The sequence below is a fragment of the Globicephala melas genome, chromosome X, assembly GCF_963455315.2.
Source record: "Globicephala melas chromosome X, mGloMel1.2, whole genome shotgun sequence".
NCBI classification, from domain to species: domain Eukaryota; kingdom Metazoa; phylum Chordata; class Mammalia; order Artiodactyla; family Delphinidae; genus Globicephala; species Globicephala melas.
The window spans coordinates 67239274-67261639 of NC_083335.1; the positions used below are offsets into that span (position 1 = coordinate 67239274).

General features: G+C 51.1%; 1 protein-coding gene and 1 long non-coding RNA gene across 4 annotated transcripts; one reads left to right on the top strand and one right to left on the bottom strand.

The window, feature by feature from the left end:
* Positions 1 to 8674: 8674 nt before the first annotated feature.
* Positions 8675 to 12995, bottom strand: LOC132594517 (uncharacterized). The gene is made up of 3 exons (XR_009560717.1): positions 12399 to 12995; positions 11792 to 11947; positions 8675 to 11478 (listed from the first exon to the last, which is right to left on the bottom strand). It is a non-coding gene; the product is annotated as an uncharacterized lncRNA (long non-coding RNA).
* Positions 12996 to 13229: 234 nt separating this feature from the next.
* On the top strand, positions 13230 to 18703 carry CITED1 (Cbp/p300 interacting transactivator with Glu/Asp rich carboxy-terminal domain 1). Of its 3 annotated transcripts, XM_060292266.1 has the most exons (4): positions 13482 to 13556; positions 13912 to 13930; positions 17384 to 17508; positions 18101 to 18703. In XM_060292266.1, exons 3-4 carry the CDS (start codon positions 17449 to 17451, stop codon positions 18626 to 18628), a joined length of 588 nt encoding a protein of 195 aa, XP_060148249.1. In that variant the 5' UTR covers positions 13482 to 13556; positions 13912 to 13930; positions 17384 to 17448; the 3' UTR covers positions 18629 to 18703. The 3 variants fall into 3 exon arrangements, with proteins under 3 accessions (XP_030706901.2, XP_060148249.1, XP_030706903.1); XM_030851041.2 differs by lacking the exons at positions 13482 to 13556; positions 13912 to 13930 and adding an exon at positions 13230 to 13388; XM_030851043.3 differs by lacking the exons at positions 13482 to 13556; positions 13912 to 13930 and adding an exon at positions 14167 to 15142.
* The last annotated feature ends 3663 nt before the right edge of the window (positions 18704 to 22366 follow it).

Here is a 22366-nt window from a genome sequence, read left to right on the forward strand (position 1 = left end):
AATATTCATAGAAGCAGTCTTCATAATAGCCAAAAGGTGGAAATGACTAAAGCGTCCATCAATAGATGAATGAATGAAAATATTGTGGCATATGCATACAGTGGAATATATTCAGCTGTAAAAAAGGAATGAAGTACAGATACATGTTACAGTACTCAAAAACATCATGCTAAGTAAAAGAAGCCAGACACCAAAAGTTGCATAGTGTATGATTCCATTTATATGAAACATCCAGAATAAGCAAAAGCATAAAGACAGAAAGCAGATTGGTTGTTGTCTGGGCAGAGGGGGAAATGGGGAGTAACTGTTTAATGGGCATGGATTTTATTTTGAGGTAATAAAAGTGTTTTGAAACTAGGCAGGGGTGATGATTGCACAACATTGTGAATATACCAAATGCCATTGAGTTATTGACTTAAAAATGGCTAATTTTATGTTATGTGAATTTTGCCTCAAAGAAAAATTATTGCAATGAAGATCGTCTCACTTACACCCTTGCATATTTGTTGTATTATTTCCTTATGATACCTTTGTTGAAATGGAACTGCTGGATCAAAGGGCGTGGACATTGGGCTTCCCTGGTGGCGCAGTGGTTGAGAATCTGCCTGCTAATGCAGGGGACACGGGTTTGAGCCCTGGTCTGGGAAGATCCCACTTGCCGCGGAGCAACTAGGCCCGTGAGCCGCAACTACTGAGCCTGCGCATCTGGAGCCTGTGCTCCGCAACAAGAGAGGCCGCAATAGTGAGAGGCCCGCGCACTGCGATGAAGAGTGGCCCCTGCTTGCCACAACTAGAGAAAGTCCTCGCACAGAAACGAAGACCCAACACAGCAAAAATAAATTAATTAATTAATAAACTCCTACCCCCAATATCTAAAAAAAAACACGTGGACATTAAATACAAACAAAACAGATGATGGATTTTGATCCCCAGAAGTGTTCATTGTTTGAATTTTGGTTGCTGTGATTTTATTAGTGAGATTGGACAAGTTTTTATATGCTTAGCAGTAAGTTATTAACTATCTGTCTCTTCCATTACACTCAAGACCTTTCCCACCTGTTCATGTCAGCACTCCTGACTGGCACATGGTAGGACTTTAGTCGTAGTGGTGAGGAGCTGAAGGGAAAGCAGTGACTGTCAGCTCTTCCTGGTTCCCCCAGGTGCCAAGGCTAGCTCTCGACATCCAGTGCAGTTCTAACACACATTCCCCCAGAAGTCACCTAAACGCTGTTGGGATTCACACTGTGAGTGGCATGGAGGGCATGGGTTTGTATTAGTTGGAAATGGAGATAAAGACAGAATAAGGGTGAGAATGAGGGTTAAACTGCGAGGTGGGAATAATGTTTACATGTGTCTGTGAATGGAGACAAACAGAAGAGAAACCACCAAAATCACAGCTATATACTGGGGGCAGGGGGTGTCATTTGTCAAGGCCTTCTCCAGTCTTCCCTGGCTGGCTTCTCTGCCAGGCTTGTGGCCGCTGCCCTGAAGCTTTCCTGCCAGACTGGACTTCCTCCTCTGAAGGCACCTGTCAGCTCCATGGCGTGGTCCTGGGGTCACCAGCCTAGAAGGCGGGAGAGAGGGGCAAATGCCATCCTTCCAACCCTACCCACTCTGTCCCTGAGTTACTGGGCTCTCCTCTACCAGCCTTCATCTGATTTTCACTCATATTCTTTTCTCCTTTGAGGAATATTCTGCAGAATCTGTTTCATATTCCACTCCTGAGCCCATGTGGCTAATCTCTGCCCCATCTCACTTCTGACTCTCCTGCCACTTCTCTCTCCCACACCCAGAAGTTGGACTCTCCAGCTCAGCCATTCCTTCATTCAGCAGATATTTATTGATAGCCTGCTATGTGCCAGGCAGTATACTAGTCATCAGAGATACAGAAGTGAACAAAACACAAAAATCCCTACCCTTGTGGAATGTGCATGGTAGCTGGACAGACAGAACAAATATAATATGGCAAGTGGTGATGAGTCCTATGCAGAAAAATAAAGCAAGGTAAGAGTTGAGAGTGACAGGATTGCTGTTTTAGATAGGGTGCCCAGGGAAGGCCCATGTGAAGAGGTGACATTGAGCCAAGACCTGAATGCAGTGAGGTGACAAGCCATGTGGCTCCCCTGTAAAGTGTTCCAGGCAGAGGGAACGGCAAATGCAAAGTGCCTGAGACAGGAACCACCTTGTCACATGTGGAAAACATCAAGGCCAGTGCTCCGGAAGCGAAGGGGATTGGGGGGAGGAAAGAGTGCAGAGAAGTAGGAGGGCCCAGGTCCTACAGGCGCTGTAAGGACCTCGACCTTTGCCCCTGGGGGAGATGGAGCACTGTTTGAGCCTCCTGAGTAGAGAAGGACGGGATCCCTCTGGCTGCTGTGTGGAGAACAGACTGGAGGGCATGGGGGAGCAAAGAGACCAGTCAGGAAGCTGCAGCAGTGATCTAGGTAAGAGATGACAGTGGCTATATATGTATAACTGAATCACTTTGGTGTGCACTTGAAATTAACACAGCACTGTAAATTAACTCTACTTCAATTTTTTTTAATTAAAAATGAGAGACAGAGAGAGAGAGATGACAGTGGCTTGGACCAGAGTGGTGGCTGTGGAAGTGGTGAGAAGTGGTTTGGCTCCTGGATGTACTTTAAAGAGACAGCTGACAATCTGCTTATCAGCTGAACATAGGGTGAGAGAGAAAGACAAGGTTTAGGGCCTGAGAAACTGAGTGAACAGTGGTGCCATTTACTGAGCTTGGGAAGCTGGTGTGGGTGGGGGTGGGATGGGGGACGGGGGATCAAGTGCCTTACTGGCCTCAGTTCAGGAGAAAGGACTGGGATCTCTCCTGGAAGCTTAGGGCTCAGCTCAATTGCTTGCTGGTGGGGGTGGAGGGTGGATGGAGAAAATGGAGGCAATGCACATGGTTTACTGAGTAACAAACTGTACCAGGCTCCACGTATAATCTGCCCGCGCCACCTTCAGTGAGCACATCAAGGCTGAATTTCTTAACGTGGCATCCTTACTGACCCCATCCTGTGCTGCTCTCCTAGTTCCCATTAATGCCTTTGCACATGCTGTCCCCAGCACCTGGTGAATGCTGGTCCTCTGCTCAGATGTCATCTCTTCTTATCTCCCGCTTGATTTGATCTGTCTGCTTTTCTATCTCCCCCACTGTATTGGGAACTCCTTGAGGGCCAAATTGGCACCGTGGTCCCCTCTGAGGCCTTGGTGACCAAAACGGGGACGAGCAGGGGCTCAGCTCATGTCTGTGGCCTGAAGGAACAACTATGTAGGAATAGCAGCAGCCCTGAGCCCACCCCGATGGGTCGGGAGGCTTGACTTCCCACACAGGCATATGTGACAATGAGGAAAACAGGGCCAAGGAGGTGAAGTCAAGCTTGGAACTGGACTTGGATTGGAAGTCTGACTCCATCCCCCAAGCAGCAGGGAACAGGGGTCAGAGAAGAGTAATTACTCACATGTGTACAGCACTTGAGAGTTTATAGCCACAGACATTATCTCATTCAACCCTGGCACAGCCTCATGAGGTAGGTATTCTTACTTTTCCCACTTTACATGGAAGGAAACTGAGGCTCAACGAGCTAAAGTCACTTGCCCAAGGTCACACAGCTAGGAAGTGGCAGCCTCAGTTCTTGAACAAAGGTCAATCTGATGGCAGAGCCCCGAGCTCTGGACCTCAGACTAAGTCAGGCCTCGAGCTGGCTGGGAAGGTGACCAGTCGGGTCTGCACAGCCGTTTCCCCCTCCCTATCTGTCCCTCCTGTGTACCAAGCTGGTGGCAGTATGAATTGGCATTTACCCATCCCCTCAGACCAGGCGAGGCCAGGGCCAGACAGCCTGGGATTCAGATGCAGCAGGGATCATCCAGAGTCGAGACTCCAAAGGTATCACTTGGTAGAAGTTTGAAGAAAATGCAAAGAGGCTATGGGAACCTTCCTTCCTCTTCCCAAGGAAGGCTTCAGGGGTGAGCCCCATCAGGCTGGCTGAGAGTCTGTCCCAGCCCAAAGCCCCTTCTTTCTGGTTGGGCGCGGGGCCCAGAGAGTTCTTGGCTGGCAGCAGCTGGGCCCTTGCACCTGTGGGTCTGGCTCCCCTGCTTCACAAACACACACCCCCACCAAGCTCGGTGCTGCTTCCAGATGGCCGGTCACTTATGCCTTCACCCCACTTTGGGCCTTTCTCTTTCTCATTTGATTTCTTTTCCTTGCCTTGTTTTCTTCCCAGGCATTCACCCTCTTGCTCTTTTGCTCTCTCCTTCTCTCTCCGCTGAATACATTTCTTTCTGCTCAGTCTGTCTGTCTCTTTTCCTCTGACTCTAACCAGGTAGCAATGCAGTGCTAGCTTCCTCCTCTGTAACAGTGTGAGGTTCAGATGAGGTCATCTTTCCAGGCCCCACTGGCTCTGACATTCAGTTTTGAGGAAAGGCAAGAACCTTGGGGTGGGGGGTAGCTAGAGAGCAAGAAAGGGAGATAGAAGCAGGCAGAACTGGATTCAAATCCCAACATCCTCATTTGCTAGCTGTGTGACCTCAGCAAGGTTGCCTCATCTCTCTGAGCCTCCTTCTGTAAAATGGGATTGATAATAATAGCGATGACTCAGTGGGGGAGAAGGGGCTGTGAATCAACCCTGCTCACGGGTGGGAAAGTCCTTTAGGAACTATAAGGGGCAGGTCCCAGCAGACATTATGTTACTTAGCAGACAGTGAGGCCCACTGGTCCCTAGCAGAGGCTCTGGGGCCTGGTTTGAATCTTCAGGCCAAAACTAACAGGGTGTAGGACACAGGCAAGCTGCCTAACATCTCTGTGCCTCAATTTTCCTATCAGAAAAATAGAGATGAGGTAACAATAGTAGTCGCCCAGCACCTCAGGTTGTTGCGGGGATTCGAGGAGAGAATAAATATGGAACACTAAGAACAGTGAGGGTCTGTCACCTAGTAAGTGCCCAGGAAACGTTACCATTGATGTTTTTCATCAGAGCTGGGAGGGATAAAACTCTCCTGAGGTGGCATTCTTTTTTTTTTTTTTTTTTTTGCGGTATGCGGGCCTCTCACTGTTGTGGCCTCTCCCGTTGTGAGGCACAGGCTCCGGACGCGCAGGCTCAGCGGCCATGGCCCACGGGCCCAACCGCTCCATGGCACGTGGGATCTTCCCGGACCGGGGCACGAACCCGCGTCCCCTGCATCGGCAGGCGGACTCTCAACCGCTGCGCCACCAGGGAAGCCCCTGAGGTGGCATTCTTAGGGGTGCTAGGCCACTGCAGGAACATCAGCCATGTGCTCATCCAGGCTCATCCCTTTGCAGGGCTTCCGAATATGTTTGTTCAGATCATACCCCACACAGGGACCCCTGAAATTCAGCCTGTGTTCCTCCTGCAAAGCCGCGTGCCCCGGGGTGAGGGTTGTGTAAATCCCAGAGGGAGCAGCACCTGTTACTACTTGGTCCTCCCAGAGGAGGTGCCTTTTTGTGATTGGCACAAGGAGCCTGGATGTGCTGGCGGAGGGCATCGTCTCAGTGTGGAGCCAGCAGAGGGACCTTGGGTCACTGGGCCTGTGGTCCTCTCCTCGTGGCTGGCAGCAGAGTCTGCACCCTGACCCCCTGAGCTACCTTAGATCCTCCATCTGTCTCCAGCTCTGATTGCTGATCTCCAAAAGGATAAGCATCTGTGGCTGTGGGGATCCAGGGAAACCTTTCCAGTCCCCCAGGTTGTACATGTGAGATGCACCCTAACCACATTCACACAGCCATGTTTGTCTGAGCCAACCCCAGAGGCAATCAGGGAAGTCTCCCAAGCTGGGAGACTTCTCCATGCCAGCAGGGCTCTGACTAGAGGATTGTGGGGTCCATGATGGATCATGAGTGGAAGTCTGAGGTCTCAGATGCGATTGAATGTTGGGAGGCTGGGAAGGCAGGACCCCAGAGCCCAAGAGAGACAAGGGCAGGGTAGTACTCCCAGCACAGACATGAGATTGGGGGCCAAGGGGCTGCCACATCACTTCAGGGCTCAGGTGAGGGGAGCAGTTTCAGCCTGATGCTGCAGGAATCAAGGCCAGACTAAAATGGCCTCACCTTCTGAAGGATGAAGTCAGCTGTGCTGTCCTAAAAGTGGCGGGTGGCAGAAAAGAGAGAGTACACAAGACCCCAAAGACTTGTGTTCTAGAAGCTGAAGTGAATCGAGGGAAGGCCTGGTATGTTGAGGCCCAGCCAAAATGTATTTAGCAAAGTAAGATGAGGCCCCTGTCACTCCGTGGCATGGGGAAATTTATGGACTGAGATCCCTTCACAGCGCCCTTTAGGGATTTGAAGCCTGTAGCACGACTGTGCTGGGCTCTAGGGTCTGTGGTGAGCAGAGGAAAGGAGCACTGCAGTGAAGCACCAGTGTCCTGCGCCTGAGGAAAAAGCCCCTCTCTGTGCTTGCGGAGAGACGCAGGGGAACGTTCCCCCCAGTTTGGCCGAAAGTCATCCTGCCAATTGCTCTTTCTGACACAACCTCACACTTTCTTTCCAGTCCTATATTCCTGGCTGTGTGCAAGCTATTTCCACTTGGATGTTCTGCCAACAGCTTAAACTAAACATGCTTAAAGCAGAGTTTCTCTTCCCCCACAAAAACCTCACACCTTCCCAAGGCCTCCAGCTTCACTGCTGTCACCCAAACAGCCCAGGGCCTGGCTGGCCCAGCTGTGTCTCTTTCTCCCCGACATCAGCACCTTTCTCCCTCCCTGCCTTTGAACCTTGTGCTTTTCCCTAGATAATATTTTTCAGAGTCGTCTTTGCCATCCTCGGGCTGCAGCCCTCTCCCAACCCGCACCTCATCCCTGGAGACTCCTGCCGCATACCCTAACTGGGCTCCCCCCTCAAGGGTCTCTCCCTCAAGCTGGGCCACGAATACCTTCTGCCCCACACACATTGACCACCAACTGCAGTGGGAGAGGCCGAGCATCCGTTCCAGAAGCAAGAAGAGCATAGACACCGATAACAGAGGAGCAGGGAGCCTAGAGGGAGAGTTTGGCCTTAGGGGTGAGTCCCACTCTGTTGTGCATCTCAGCTCCGCTGCTTACTAGTTTTGCAATCTTGGGCCTGTTATTTCACCTCTCTGGGCTCAGTGCCTTTCTCTCTAAAATGGGGTGATAGTGCTGACTTCCTAGGCCTCTTGTGAAGTTAAATGCCAGGAGGGAGCACAGAGAAGGGGCATATACTGGAATGACATCCCCAAAGCCTGAAGTGGGCGGAGCCATGAAGGATGTGAGAGGCTGGGTGGCCGAAGCTGTTTGCATATATTTGAGGTTTTCCCATTATGTACAAATAACAGGAAATCAAGTAGGGAATCAATTCGACTGGCCCCAGTTGTTGGCCCTTTCCAAACTTCCCCACCCCCCTGTGTAAACAGGAAACCAAGGCTACAATCTCTGAAGCTGACTGGAGTGCCCAAGGATGCCCTGTTATCTCCCTGCTCTCTTCTGTTTTCTGTTTCTCAAGGCCATTTCCCCAGGACTAATCTTGTTCCCTGTTCCCCTCTTCTTCTTCATCCTCTCTTCTTTTCAATTCTCCTCCTTTTTTTTTCTTTTAACACAGGAGCAGAAGCGAGTGCGGGTCCAAGCCCGCTGGCCTGGGGCAGAGGAATGCGACCGCTCCCTCGGCGCGGGGCAGCCAGGCCCAGGCGCTCACTCAGGCTGGCAGCGGCAGGCGAGGCGCTGGGGAGGCTCCGGCACCTTGCTCTGAGGGGCTGGAAAGCGCTACAGACGTTAGCTCATCACTCCCTGGCAGAGGCTAACCGGTCTGCTATTCTCACTAGCATCTTCCAGATGGGGAAATGGAGGCACAACCGCACTCGGTGTGGTTGCAGACTTGCAGGATCCCAAGGGGGCTTCTGGGCAGGGTCTCCAGATGAAATAAGGGGAGAGAGGCCACCCTGACTTCCCAAATGGACTTGTAGTCCTTGAGATCCTACAGGAGAAGGAAGAATACAGGAAAGAACTGTGATCCAGACTGCAGTATCTGGAGGGGGCACGAAGGAAGGATGGGAGGCGGTGGCTAGGACTGACCATCTCCTGAGCCCCTCACACATGATGGGGTCCCCAAACAGCTGCAGCTTCACTCACCAGCCCATTAGGAATGACTCACCACTCCTACTGCATTTACGATGTTTGCCCCACCCATTACCTCTGGAGTAAGAGACAGCAGGGATAAAGTCTGCATGACCAGACACCAAAGGGTCTTTCTATGATGCCGGTGGGTTATGATGTTTTCCTCCTGGTGCTTTTCTGTTATTTCCAATTTCTGTGCAGGGAACAATTATGACATTTATCGCCAGATGAAATGTTAATTTTTTTAAATTGTTATAAAGAAGCAGCAACTGGGATGTGGTGGGGAGCCCTGGGCTTGGAGTGAGGAGCCCCAAGTCAAGCCTACTGTCTCACTTCCCAACTGTGTGACGGGTTGGGCAAGTGACTTCACCTCTTGAAAACCTCTGGTTTTCTACAAAATGGAGATAATCAACCCCACAGGGTTGGCATAAGATTATAAGATAATGGATGTGAAAATGCTTTTTAAAAAGTATTTATGGAACTTTTCAAACATAATCACAAGTAAACATTATAATGAAGGCCCATGTACCCCTCTTCAACAATTATCATCGCATTTTTTTCTATATCCCCATCCACTTTTCTCCCATCCCCACTGGAATATTTTAAAGCAAATCCCAGACATGCCCTTTTTTCCCATAAATACTTCAGTATTGAATTCTTTTTTACATTTTTCATAACTAAAAGATAATACATGATAGCTGTAAAAAATTTGGAAAATGAAGAAATCCTGTATAAAAGAGAAAACAGTACAGCTGAAACTAACACAACATTGTAAATCAACTATACGCCAATAAAATTTTTTTTAAAAAGAGAGAAAACAAAAATCACCCATAACCCTACCACCCAGAGACAACCACATTTTGGAGTCGTCTATTATTTATTCTATGCACACCCACATATATATACATTTTTAACAAAAGTGGGATCCTACTGTATATGCCATTCGTAAGTATTCATTTTATTTTAACTATAAAAGTAATAAAATCATATTAAAGAAGAACCATAATCCTTTACCACTTAATATAAAAACTGTTAATATTTTAATACATTTCCTTCCCATTTTTTTCAATTTACAGCCATACTGTTAACACCAGTGGGATTGTACTGATTACGCACTTTTCAAATTATGCACCTGTTTTAATTGTAAGAAAATAATATAATCTTATAGCAGAAAAATAAAGGAAAAGAAAAATATCATCCATAATCCCACCATTCAATTATAATCACTGTTAACATTTTGGTGTTCTGTTTGTTTTTTTCTAGGTTTTTTTTTTTCCTTAAGATACTTTTTTGGGGGGGTGGGCCACACCCCGCAGCATGTGGGATCTTAGTTCCCCAACCAGGGATCAAACCTGTGCCCCCTGCATTGGAAGTGCGGAGTCTTAACCACTGGACCACCAGGGAAGTCCCTATTTTGGTGTATATTCTTTCAATATTTTTTCTATGCACAAATAATTTTAACAATAGTAGAAGCATACTGTTTACGCAGTCCATTAACTATAAACTTATAGTAAATTATAAGAATAATATAATCATATTGCATAACAGAGAAAAGAGAAAAAAAATTTCTCACAATCCTACCACCCGCCTGACACTGTTGTTTTCCTGACCATTGCTTCATTACCCATATTCATACATGGTTGGAAACAGTGAGTACTTAATTTTCTGCTCTTTGTGCCCTTTGCAACTTGGCATCATATTTATGCAACTTTGTACCCTGTGTCTTTTTTTTAGTTAATATTTTGTTGTGAACATTTTCCCATGAATAAAAGAGTTTTTGAAATCAGGATTTAAAAACAATGTTTTTTAGTATCAAGGTACCAAGGGCCGCTCCTTCACCATGGACATTTAAATTGCTTTCCATTTTTCACTATTACAAACAATTCTGCTCCAAACATTCTTAAACAAAGACCTGTGCTTTTATGGGAGATCCCTGGTGGCCTAGTGGTTAGGACTCCAGCCTTTCACTGCTGTTGTCCGGGGTTTGATCCCTGGTCGGGGTTTGAACTGAGATCCTGCAAGCCACGTGGCAATGTGTGCTTTTTAACTTTTCTACACACTTATTGTATATGTTTCTAGAGACCACTCTGTATGCATACGGGCTGTCCTGTAAAAAGTCATGGTCTTTTTTTGCTCCGTAATTTGCTCCCATCATAAGGCTCAGACAGCCCTTGGTTCTGGAAGGTGGGATTTTGAGAACAAACCTGCATTTTCCTCTTTCTCCCCTTCCTGAGTTTATAGACCTGCTTCATCCCCTCACAGCCTGGTTTTTTAATTAATCAGTCAGCAAGTATTATTGAACCTGAAGTGTGTAAGCTGAGGCAGGACTAGGAGGCAAAAGGAAAAGAATCAGAAGGCACAGCATTTGTGGACCACTTACTACACAGCAGGCATCAACCCAAGCTTTTCCTTTGATCCTTGCAACAAGCCCACGGAGTTGCTCCCATTATAATCCCCATTTAACAGATGGGAAAACTGAGGCCTGAAGAATGAAGCCATTTGGCTTAAGATCACAGAGCTAGTAAATGGCAGAGTAGGGATTTAAACCCAGGAGGACTGACCCCTGAACCTGTACTCTTGACCACAGTTTAGATGCCCCCTTACCCTCCCAGGCAGCAAGGTGCAGGGGTGAGGGTGAGGACTCTACACTCAGCCTAACCTGGATTCAAACACCGGACCTCCTGGCTGTGTGAACTTGAACAATCTCTGGGACTCCTTTTCACCTTTGGTAAACCCTACCTCACAGGGCATGGGAATTAAGTGAGATGATGGTTGGGAACATGCCAGGTCCAATGCTGGAGCACAGAAGGTTCTTGCTGGGTGATCATCCCTGTCCTCTCCTTGGTTTGCGAGCTCGCAGTCTAGTTGCCAAGTTAGAGATAAGAGTTCAGCGGAGAGCTCTGAGCTCTGCTGGAACCGACTGGGAAGTCAGTGATCCAGGGCATATTTGCAGAGAAATGCAAATGTCTCCTTTGCTCTCTCCCTGCCTCTGAGACTAACCTCCCCTTCCATCTGCCCCCCAAAGGAAAAGGGTGGCTTTTGTGCTCCAAAGCTGAGTGCCCGTAGCCCCTCTCTTTCCTGCTCCCAAGGAGGTGGACAGTGGAGATGACAGGAAGTTACCAGTGGGGAGACCCTTTCTGGCATGTGGGCAAAGAGAAATGTGGCGGAGGGCGCTCCTTTTTCTGCCCTTCAATGGTCCGGATGGGGGAGGGGGCTGGCTGTTGAGCAACTGCTCCGGAGACACTCCAGAAGCCGAGATGAACATATGCCTCTTTCTAACAATTGGCCTGGGAGCCATCCAATAGATGGAGGGCGGATCCGCCACCTCCCGGATCCGGAGCCTTCCGCAGAGACGCAGTCGCGGTTTCCAGACCCTCTCCCGAGCGGGGGCTGAGGGGGAGGGTAGGTCGGAGGTCCAAATTAGCAAAACACAATTCGAAAGCCCGGGGTCGCTCACGTCAGGCAAACACCAAGATGGCTTGAGGGTGTATTTCACAAGCAAACTTTGTAGGGTTTTAGGGTCCCGATAGATCTCGCCTTTTATCAGAAGGAAACTGGGCACGACCTACAATCTTTGTGCAAAGTGAGAAAGTGCAAGGATGGTGTGTGGGATGTGATTGTTACTGGGGTTTGTGTTGAGGCAGGGTGAGGGGAAGGAAGGGAGACAGGCAAGATAGCTTTGGGGGCTGGGGAATGGGTTTACCTGGCGTCCAGAGCACTGGCCCCAGCTTACTCCAGGCGTCAAGGAAGGGCCTTGATCTGTCCCTCTGTTTGCTCCTCATCTTTACGTCAGTAAGCCGGTCAGTCCATCGACAAACAGAACTTTGTTCAAAGAGCAAATGCAGGGCACTTTGGGGTACTAAAGAAAAAGAATAAGAAAGAAAGAAAAGAAGAGAAAAAGTGGGAAAGAAAGAAGAAAAGGAAAAGACCTTTAGGTCTTCAAATCCAATTAAGAAGACAGAACACATACACAGTGAAAATGACTTCATGACATTCCCTCCCCCCCTTTTTTCTTAACATCAGGACTTTTAAAAAAGAGCATGTTTTATAAACACTGTAAACTGAGTAGTTATTGCTGAAAGGGGCCAAGAAAAGAGAGTTTGGTAGAAGGGTAGTCCTGGTGGCCTTCCTGTAAGAGGCGAGACGGGAGCTTGTTGGCCAGGAGGAGCATGACTGAAATGAAGCAGAAGACCCGGACCTCTTTTCCCAGGAGATTTGTAAGATAACATCCTAACCCGAGAAAGATGTGCTCCTAATGCAAAATGTTATTCTTATTACCTGGAATGATTATATAATGATAATAAAATAACCTGGCATACTGGGAACGCAGGAGTCGTCCCCGCGAGCCCCGGGGCAAGCTCTTCATACCCTGCTGCCTGCTCTTGGCCTTTCGGCTGTGCCTCGTGAGCTGCACCTGGCCCCACGATCCGTGACTTATCTCCACGTCGCAACCCGCCAGCCTCCTTCAGCCCTGGATAACCACAAGAGAGAATCCCTTGAACCCAATCCCAGCTCAGGTCTTCGAAGGAAGCCACCGCTGCGGGACGGATAGGCCCTCCAAGAAGCTCTGCCTGGAATCTGGCGACTTTAAGGGGAAAGGGACCCCCAGCCTCGGCCCTTCAACCAGGGAGATGGTGCAGCCCAAAGGGAGCAGACAGACTCCGAGAAAGCCCTGCAGAAAACCCAAATCGTGCCCCTTGGACCCCGTCCCTTGTTCGTCCTCCTCCCCCAGGTCATTTCCTGAGCCCATAGCTCTCCCCCCAACTCCCTGAAGCCCGCTCTGACCACCCTCTAGATTTAGGTCAGAAAACAGACACTAACAGCTCTCCCTCGCCTCAGCGAAATTACTAAGTGGAATTTATTGGGCAAGTCCATGCAGGGCGGTGGGGAGAGACTGTGCCCGGGACCCGGGCCCCCGCCCGCTTTAGAAGCGCAGGCGTCGGCCGGGGGCTCGGGGCTCGGGGCGACCACGGCCTGGGCCCGCCAGCCGCACCCCGGGAGCCGTGGCCGGTCCCCGGCGCCGCCGGACCCGCGGAGCCGCTCGGACTCCGTTCCCCAGCCGGCCCTTCGCTTTCACACGATCCGCGGTGACTGCACCAGCTCGAGCGCCTTTAAAGGGCCACACACGCCAGCCGCCGCTATAAAATGTTCCCAGCGGCACAGCTGCAGAAGGGGCACCGCTGAGCTGCCGAGAAGAGGCTCGCTCCGCCCGGCTGCCCGCCCACAGCCCGCCGGAGAAGGGTCGTTCCTGGCGAGGAGGAAGAGGGCTGAGGAAGGCGCAGCACCCGCTCTGGCCCTCGGTGAGTATCCAGTTCAGATTTTGCCACCAACTCGCCCACGAGCCAGGACATGTGCTAATAATGCCCTAAGCCGGTTATAAAGACGTGGAAATTGGGAGGGGGGAGAGAAAAAGGGGGGAAAGGGTCTGTCCTTCCTGGGATTCCTAGCCGAGGCCAGCCTGCTCCCGTGTGCGTGTGCGTCAGGGCTCTCCGGGCGGCAATGGGGGCTTGAGACCCGGTTCCCCCGCGCCGGGAAGGGAGCGCGGTGGCTGCTACCGCCACCGCCACCGCCACCGCCCCGGAGTCAGGCGCCGAAGCTGCGGGCGGGCGGGCGGGCACGGGCGCGGGCCGGGGCTGCTTGGCGCGGCACGGTGAGGTGCGGCGGCGGCGCGGCGCGGTGGTGCGGGCTTTTCCCAGGCGCCCCGGGGTCGGGTGGCACTGAGCGCGACCGGCTCGCGGCGGCGGTGGCGGCGTGCGTGCCAGGGGCTGGGGGCTCCGCCGCTGCGCCCGCGGCTCACCAGGCTCCGCGCTTCCCTCTCTCCAGGGCAGGCGGCTTCGCGGAGGTAAGCCGGGCCGCCCGGTAGGGCGGTGGGCTGGGCGGCTGGGCCGGGGACTCCAGCGGAGCGGGCGCAGGGAGCGGGCGGGGGCCGGGCGGGCCGGGGGTCTTTGGGGGACTTGTTTTCTGTTTGAAAGCTGCTCTGCTGGGGGGGCGGAGGGGCCGCCGCCCGCCCGCCCGCCAGCCAGCGAACCGGCTCGCTCGCCAGCGCGCCCGCCTGCCGGCCGGCCGGGCCAAGCGCCCGCTTCTCCTGGGGAGACAGCAGCACCTTTTCTCCCCGCGCCCGCGCTTTCTCCAGCTTGGCTTCCACCGACTTTGCTAATCGCCCGGACCGCATGTGGACGCTCCGGCTCTGGGGCTGCACAAAGCTCAGGTTTCCTTCGGGGTCTGAAGGCGAGAGGGGCTTTTCGGACCGAGTTCAGCGGAATTGAGGGATGGAAGTTAGAGAATTTGGGCAACTTGCCTCTACTGCCTGGTCGACCTCTGCTCTCCCCCATACTCACGCCCCCCTCCCCCACGCACACACACGCACACACCCCTCTGCCTATAAACGCCGGCGGCGGGGCCGGGCCGCGCACGGAGTCCCTGCCTCGCCAAGCGCCGGACTTGGAGGCAGACAGACCTGGCTGCGAATCCCGGCTCCGCCACTTTCTAGCGCTGTGACCTTGGGCAAGTTACCGAACCTCTCCGAGCCTCTCACTCTTCTCGTAGCGGAGTGATAGCACTGACCACAGGCGACTTGGCTAGGGGGTAGGCTCAGCCCGCGGCCGCGTCGGGTGCTCTGCGGGCGCTCAGTAAGTGTTGGTGAGGCGCGGGAGTGGCCGCAGCCGGCGCCGGAGTGCGCCCCCGCGCGCGGTAGCACCGCGGCGCCCCAAACTCGCCGGGGAGGCCGAGACCCCGGGCCCCTCCCCGCCTGTCTATCCTGTCTCCACGATCGGTTCCTGATACGGCACTCGCGGGATCGGACGCTCGGGGCCCTGGCGGCCTGGGTGCTCGCGGTCCACCGTGCAGGGATGCTCCCGGCCGCCCCCAGCTCCAGCGGCTCCACCTGGGATGTGGCGAGGAGGGCGGCCGAGCTGTCCGCAAACAACGGGCCTTTAGTTTTCAGGTGGCGAAACTGACTGGTCTGGTTAGAGCGCATCCAAGCCAAGCCGCAGTACTGTTTGGATTTTTAAATTTCTCCTGAGTGAGAAAATAGCAATCGAGATGGAGCCATCCGGTTGGTGCCATTTTAACTTTTGGTCCCCCAACAGGTCAAAGACGCGACCCTCCTACCTGCCTCTCCCTTCTCTCTTCTTCCTCTCCCTTTCCCACCCTCATCTAGGCGATAGGGGGCTGCCGGCCCACGGGACGGTCTGTGAAGGAGGGCGGGCTGCGGGACCGGGAACTGGTGGCCCGGGCCCGCGAGGCACCCGCAGGAGACGAGGCACTTGTTGCTCTGGGTTGCCCAGCCGTCTCTCGCAGCTGTTTCGCAGTGGTCGGCTCGAGGCTTGGAGAGAGAGCTGGGACGTTTCTGTGCTGCCACGTTTTGCCTTCGAATGGGCTGGGTGGCAGAGGGGAGACGAAATCGGGGAAGCAGGGGCAAGGATTCCGATCGAGATGCGGTTGCCTCTTCAGACGGATACAACAACACTTACTGAGCGCCTATGGAGCACAGACCCAGGCCGGGGGTCGGGGCTGGTGGAGGGGGAAGCGGCGATGGGAGGCAACAGATCTGAATGGAAACAGGGTCCTGCCTAGGGGAGCTCACAGCCTGAAGGGGGAGACGTGGTAAAATGGTCTTCCCCAGGAACTGATATCAGAACAGAGATACTTTTCTCTTGCACTCCCTCTCTCTTTTTTCCTTTTTCTTTTTTTCCTCCTCTTTCTGTTTCTTTTTGTTGTTGCTGCTGTTTGTTTGTTTTTTTCTTATGCACATTCGGGTACTTGGTAGCATAAAGAAAGAAGAAAGGCTGGATAGGAACAGGAAAGGATGGACAGCCACCCCCCTCCCGACATTTTTCTTAGGACATGAAAATTGCTTGATACTGAAGGTGCTGGGCTCTTGAAGACGACATGGATTAGATTCCTTGTCTTGTAATCACTGGCTTGAAATATTCTCTGGTTGCCTCAGAGAAGAAACAGGGCTCCAATCAAGCAGTGGTGGCAGACCCAGCAACCGATTGTTTTCTTGTGTTTTCTGCCCCCCTTCCTTTTTCTATTTTTCTTGCCTCCCTCCCCTACAAGTAAGCGGTGCAGAGATGATAAAGAGGGGTAGTAAGTGCCCACTTTCTAGAAGGGTCTGAGCAGATTCTTAATGACCACTGGGGGAGGGAGGTGTCACAGAGAATTCTAGCCTTGTTGGAAAGATTAGAGACTTTTGAAGATGCTGAAGATTCTTTGGGCCAGGAGGTATTTATAAATGTGAAATTCTACATCTCTAATTCATCATGAAGGCTAGAATATATGGGGCTTTAAAAAAAAGCTTCTGGGAAAATAACTTTAGAGTCTTCAGAGATTGTTTATTATTATTATTTTCTGGTTTGGGGAGATTCTTTTCCCTTCATCCCCTTATCTTATCCCTTTGGCATTTGACCTAGGGGATCATTTCTTCAGGAGCCATTTGAATCATTCTAGGTATGATGATTTGGCCAGCGGTCAGATGAGGCATGTGGGCACAGGAGTGCTGGCTCCTGCTCCCATAGCCACTGCCACCTGATGGGAAAGCTGTTGAACCTCTGTACCTCAGTTTCCCTCCGGGAAGAATTATGCCCACCTGTCACTACAGATGAGTGTGTCTGGGCTCAGAGCAGGTGTCCTGGGAAAACCAAGTGCTGCTGCCAGGTCTGTCTTGGAGGGGGCTTGTGGTGTGGAGGAAATTGAGACATCCCTAGCTGCTCTCTGGCTACTTCAGAGCCCCCAGACTACCCTGATCATCCCAGCTTCTCTCACACGAAACCATGGCTGAGGCAGGACTTTGGAGCCCCATGACATTTGCTTTGGGGACCTATTCCTTCTCTGGGTAGCAGCCCCCAGCTTTCTAGGTCTTCCTCGCCCTGACTCCTTCCTACTTTCTCCCAGTTCTGGTGGAGGCCTAAATGCCTCCAATCTGAATGCCTGTGGCCCTTTGAGACAGTGTGCTACTTACTCAGGGACATTGCTGTCCTCAGAATCAGGAAGAGTGCACCCCACTTGGGGCTCTGACATCACTGGCATGAGGAAACGGTCATATGTGTCCCCTCTTGGTGATGTGGGTAGCTGGCTGTCTGGGCAGCACCTGGCCAAATCTAGCACCTTTCCTGCCTCAGGCAAAAGTTCCAACTGGATCTCCTCCCTCTGCTCAGGTGGTCTCTGGTCTTGGGTCTAACCCGTCACCATCCTTGCCTTGTAGCTGTGTGGAGTGGCCCAGCTTTGGGCTTTGCTAGTACCTGCTTGGTCAATAAAGCCTTTGCCCTTATTACCTCTTCTCCCTCACATACAGCACAACAGCTCCAGCTGGCAGCATCACCTCCCACCAATTTATCCAACTTCTGCCAAGGCTCTGAAATGCCAACTATGTCGAGGCCTGCACTTGATGTCAAGGGTGGCACCTCACCTATGAAGGAGGTAACTTTTGCCATTTTACAGTCGGAGACACTGGAGCCGGAAAGACAACCAGGCCAGGGCCGGGGCCATGTGGTAGGCCCTCCTGGCTGGGGTATCTGGTGTCCTTTAGCAGACTGGAGACAGCAGGGCTTTCTTGGGAGAGAATGAAAATAGCTTCTACTTAAACATGGTCACTTTGAACCCACTAGGGGTATTGAAAGATGGCAGAGAATGGAGAAGAGAAGCAGAATTCGAAAAAAACTGCTCCATTGTCTCAATGGATTAAAGTGAGGCTGAGAAGAGGGACAATGAGATCCCATTTGTAGAATGGCGAGCTGAAGGCAGAGTCAGGGGACGGAGACGAAAGCAGTGAACTCATTTAGGATGACGGGTGCCCAGCATGAGGACTTAGGCCTGAGCACAGTGCTTGGAGCCAAGGTGGCAGGAGGATACTTGAGCCTAACTCGAGCTAGGAAAGGAGCCTACCTTTCCGGGGGCCTTCTTGCTACTTCCCCACCACTAGCCCCTGATGAAGCACTTTTTGGGCCTGATGAATGGTGAGAAACAAAGCCTGGAGCAGGGGTACCATACTCTGCCTTTCTCTGTCTTCTAGGATGCCAACCCAGAGATGAGCTCTCTGGCCTACTCTAACCTGGCGGTGAAAGATCGCAAAGCAGTGGCCATCCTGCACTACCCCGGGGTAACCTCAAATGGAACCAAGGCCAATGGGGCTTCTGCTAGTTCCTCGGGATCTCCATCTCCAATAAGCTCTCCTACTGCCGCCCCTCCCACTAAACCCCCACCCTTCAACCTGAACCCCGCCCCTCACCTGCTGGCCAGTATGCAGCTGCAGAAACTTAATAGCCAGTATCATGGGATGGCCGCCGCCACTCCGGGCCAACCTGGAGAGGCAGGGCCCCTGCCAAACTGGGGCTTCGGGGCTCAGGCGGGAGGGGCGGGGTCACTCTCTCCTTCTGCTGGTGCCCAGAGCTCTGCCATCATCGATTCAGACCCGGTGGATGAGGAGGTGCTGATGTCACTGGTGGTGGAACTGGGACTGGACCGAGCCAATGAGCTTCCGGAGCTGTGGCTGGGACAGAATGAGTTTGACTTCACTGCAGACTTTCCATCTGGCTGCTGATGCCAACTGTTCCTAAAGATGGAGGAATAAAGCCACCAATTCTGTTGTAAATAAAAATAAAAGTTACTTACAAGAGATGGTCCAACTGGAGGTGCTCTTCATTGAGGTCTAATGGGGTGTGGCATGGTCTGACATTCTTTTAGCAATTCTGAGACCCATGGTGTGGTTGCCTGAGACCCATGGTGGGGTTGCTGGTGGATAGCTGGGAGGGAGCTGGGCTGGATGGGAGGAATGGGGAAGACCGAGGTGGGGTCGGGGGGTGGGGAGGGGAGGCTCCTCACTGAATTCCTGCTGCCACTGCCATCACCACTGCCATTATATCTCCAGGAGTCCAAGTACCTAGCCTTACTGCCTTAAGACCCCAGGAACACTGTCCTATTCGAGGTTGATGACAGGGGCTGGTTGGGAGCATTCTTGGAAGAAAGGCTGATCCAGACCCTTCTATAGCATCCTGGCCACTTGTGCATCCAAGTCTAAAGGGTTGCCCTAGCCACGTGGCACATGCTTCACCAACTCTAAAAGGCACCCCCACCCCATCTCTAGAACCAATCCAGATGATGCAGTAAGGCCACTCCTTGCCTTTTTGCCCTTGGGCAATAAGTATGACCCAAGAAGGATCCTATGACCTGGGAGCTCAGATTTCTCTGGAAAATTGCAAAAGCTACAGACCGTTAAACTGAGATTTTAGATGCCTTCAAGTCCTTCAGACAGTTGCTCAAGCCCCACCTCCATGCCTGGGACATGTGTCCCCTAACTCTGGCCCACACTGTATGGGGACAGCCCATTTCTCTGAGCTGGCCTCCATTTTAGAGACATAGATCGGAGCTGGGCTCGACAAGGTCAACATTTGGGGATATATCTGTTGCCCTTAGATTAACTGCTGAGGAGGCAGTAGCTTTAGAAGCATGCCAAGTGACAGGACGGCAGCATTGAACTGGATCCCAGCCTTGAGGTGGAAGGGGGCAGGTGGGGGCATGGGGCTGGTGTGGAATCCAGCCCTGTCCTCATTGACACAACCGAAGAGCCTAGAGGCTCCTCTACCCACATTTCGGACTCCCAGAGACATTCTTCCTTGGACACTGTGAAAACTAATCAGCTTTTCAGGACTAGCATGGGGCCTGTCCCCTAGAAAATGCTTTCGAAGGAGCCCACCGAAAGAGGCAAGGCATTGGATTGAGCATTCCCTGAGCATCTACTCTGGGCCAGGCACTCTGCTAAGTATCAGGAGCATAAATTAAGGTTTGTACCATTGAGGGAGTCCCCCATCTAGAAGGAGGAAGGCATCAACAAATTACAATAAAACAGTATTTCCTATAACACAGGCGGAAGGTCCTATTCGATCCCAGAAAAGGAAACAGCTCCATCTGCCTGGGAAGTCTGGGGAAAGCTTCCTGGTATTGAACTGGTTCATTTGTTTGTTTTGATATCTCACAAGTAATAAATACATGATCCAATCTCTTTGTGAAAAGTAGAAACTCTACAGATAAAGCGAAAATACCCTTTGACCAGCTCTCTCCCTCAATCCTGATCGCCTCTTGCCCTCCACTGAGGTAGCAACTGTTTATCTGTTTGTGGTGCATCCTCGCTGGCCTTGCTCTGTGCCTTTACACAAAGGCTTATCTACCCACAAAAACAATTGGGTTTAAAAACAAGACCAGAGTCAGCCAAAGAAAGAATGAGTGAGGGGTAAAGCTGTTATGTAAGTGCATGTTCATGAAAGGGTCTGTACTAGCTACACAACTGGAGCTTAGCAAGCAGGGTCATAGGGCTGGGACGGGGTGTGAGAGGAGGGGACTAGAAAGAAGTTTGCAAGAGGCTGGGCTCAAAGGGCCTTCTAGGCCAAGCTGGGAGTGCGCCTTTATCCTTGGTACCACCAGCCCTGTGGCTTGTGGAGCCTCTCTGGAAATTTGCAGGAAAGCAAAGAATTAACCAACTTTGATTTTTAGAATGATCCTGCTGAAGATGTATGGTTAGATTTGTCTAAGGCTGTGAACAGGAAGACATGGGGTCCTAAGGGATCTGGGGAGGCAGGGTGAGCGTGTAGGGTGGTAATCGTTTATTGCTGGAGAAGGGGCATGATGGGGGGGGGGCGGACATCACAGAGTACAGTTGGGGGAAGGCAAGGAAGCCTCTGCCCCTGCCCCACCATTTCATGTTCAGGCCTCTCACAACAAGACCAGGCACGTTCATTAGGTCTCCAGGAAATTCCTGAGCCAACTCCAAGCCTCACCCTGGGCCAGGTCCTAGGGGCTAGGAAGCAAGGTTCCCAGATACACACAGGTAAGGAACGTTGCCTACCCACAAGGAGCTTGTAGCCTGGGAGCAGGTGAGGATGTGTAAGCAAGAGTGCTCCTAGAGGCCAGGAGCTGTGCTGCTCCCTGGGGACAAATGTGGGGGACCCTGTTCCAGCTCTCAAGGAACTCACAGTCCAGTGGCAGAGACAGCCATGGTCTCGAAGGATACATTGTATTTCCATAAGGCAGCAATTGTGTTAGGGGACTGAGGGGAGGGCATGGCCTTCAGGCACAGGGAACAACTAGAGCACAAACTAAAAGATAAATCAGGACATGGTGTAAACCAGAACCAACCGTTAGGAAGCCCATGGCTTTTTCAAGGAAGGGCAGAAAGTGCAGCAGCTTGACTTCCTTGAAGGGCAGAAGGCTGAGAGAAGGTAAGTTAGGATCAGATTTTGCAGTTGCTTCTACTTTATTCCACAAGCAAGGGGAGTATCATTCCACAAACATGGACTGAGCACCTACTATATACCAGGCATGCACAAAGCATCTGGGCATAGGCGACGAGCACATTGCCCTTGCTCTCATGAAGCTTGAAGTTTAGCAAGGAGATCAACAACAGTCAAATAATCATGCAGATCATTAAAACCATAAATCCTGAGAAGTGACAGGAACAAAAGGTATAGGTGCTATGAAAGAGTGCAATGGGGAATTTAATTTCTTTTTAAAAAAATTTTATTGAAATATAGTTGATTTACAATGTGTTAATTTCAGTTGTACAGCAAAGTGATTCAGTTACATATGTAACTTTTTCAGATTCTTTTCCGCTATAGGTTATTACAAGATACTGAGTATAGTTCCCTGTGCTATACAGTAGGTCCTTGTTGGTTACCCATTTTATACATAGTACTGTGTATATGTTAATCCCAAACTCCTAATTTATCCCTCCCACCCCTTTCCCCTTTGTTAACCCTAAGTTTGTTTTGTATGTCTGTGGGTCTGTTTCTGTTTTGTATATACATTCATTTGTATCATATTTTTTTAGATTCTACATATAAGCGATATCATACGATATTTGTCTTTCCTTGTCTGACTTACTTCACTTAGTATAATAATCTCTAGATCCATCCATGTTGCTGCAAATGGGGGACTTAATTTCAATTGCAGTATCCAAGAGGGCTTCTGAAGATTTTGAATAAAGGAGTGTTGTGGTCAGAGCTTGCATGAGGAAAATGAATCAGGCTACAGTGTGCATGAAAGATTGGAATTATGGTGATGCTAGAAAGCTGTTACAATGGTCCAGGCAAAAAATAACAAAGACAGGAAATTAGTCTATGATGAAAAAGTAGCATTTCAATGGGAAGTTGTTGTTCAATGATTAGAGAGCTTCACTTTTGATTTTTTTTTTGGGGGGGGGCTGTGTTGGGTCTTTGTTTCTGCGCAAGGGCTTTCTCTAGTTGTGGCGAGCAGGGGCTACTCTTCATTGCAGCACATGGCCTTTTCA

Bases quoted from the DNA above. Each gene is read 5' to 3' on its own strand.
- CITED1 (XM_030851043.3), top strand. The intron at 17,509-18,100 runs GTAACTTTTGCC...TCTGTCTTCTAG, and splicing joins GCACCTCACCTATGAAGGAG to GATGCCAACCCAGAGATGAG.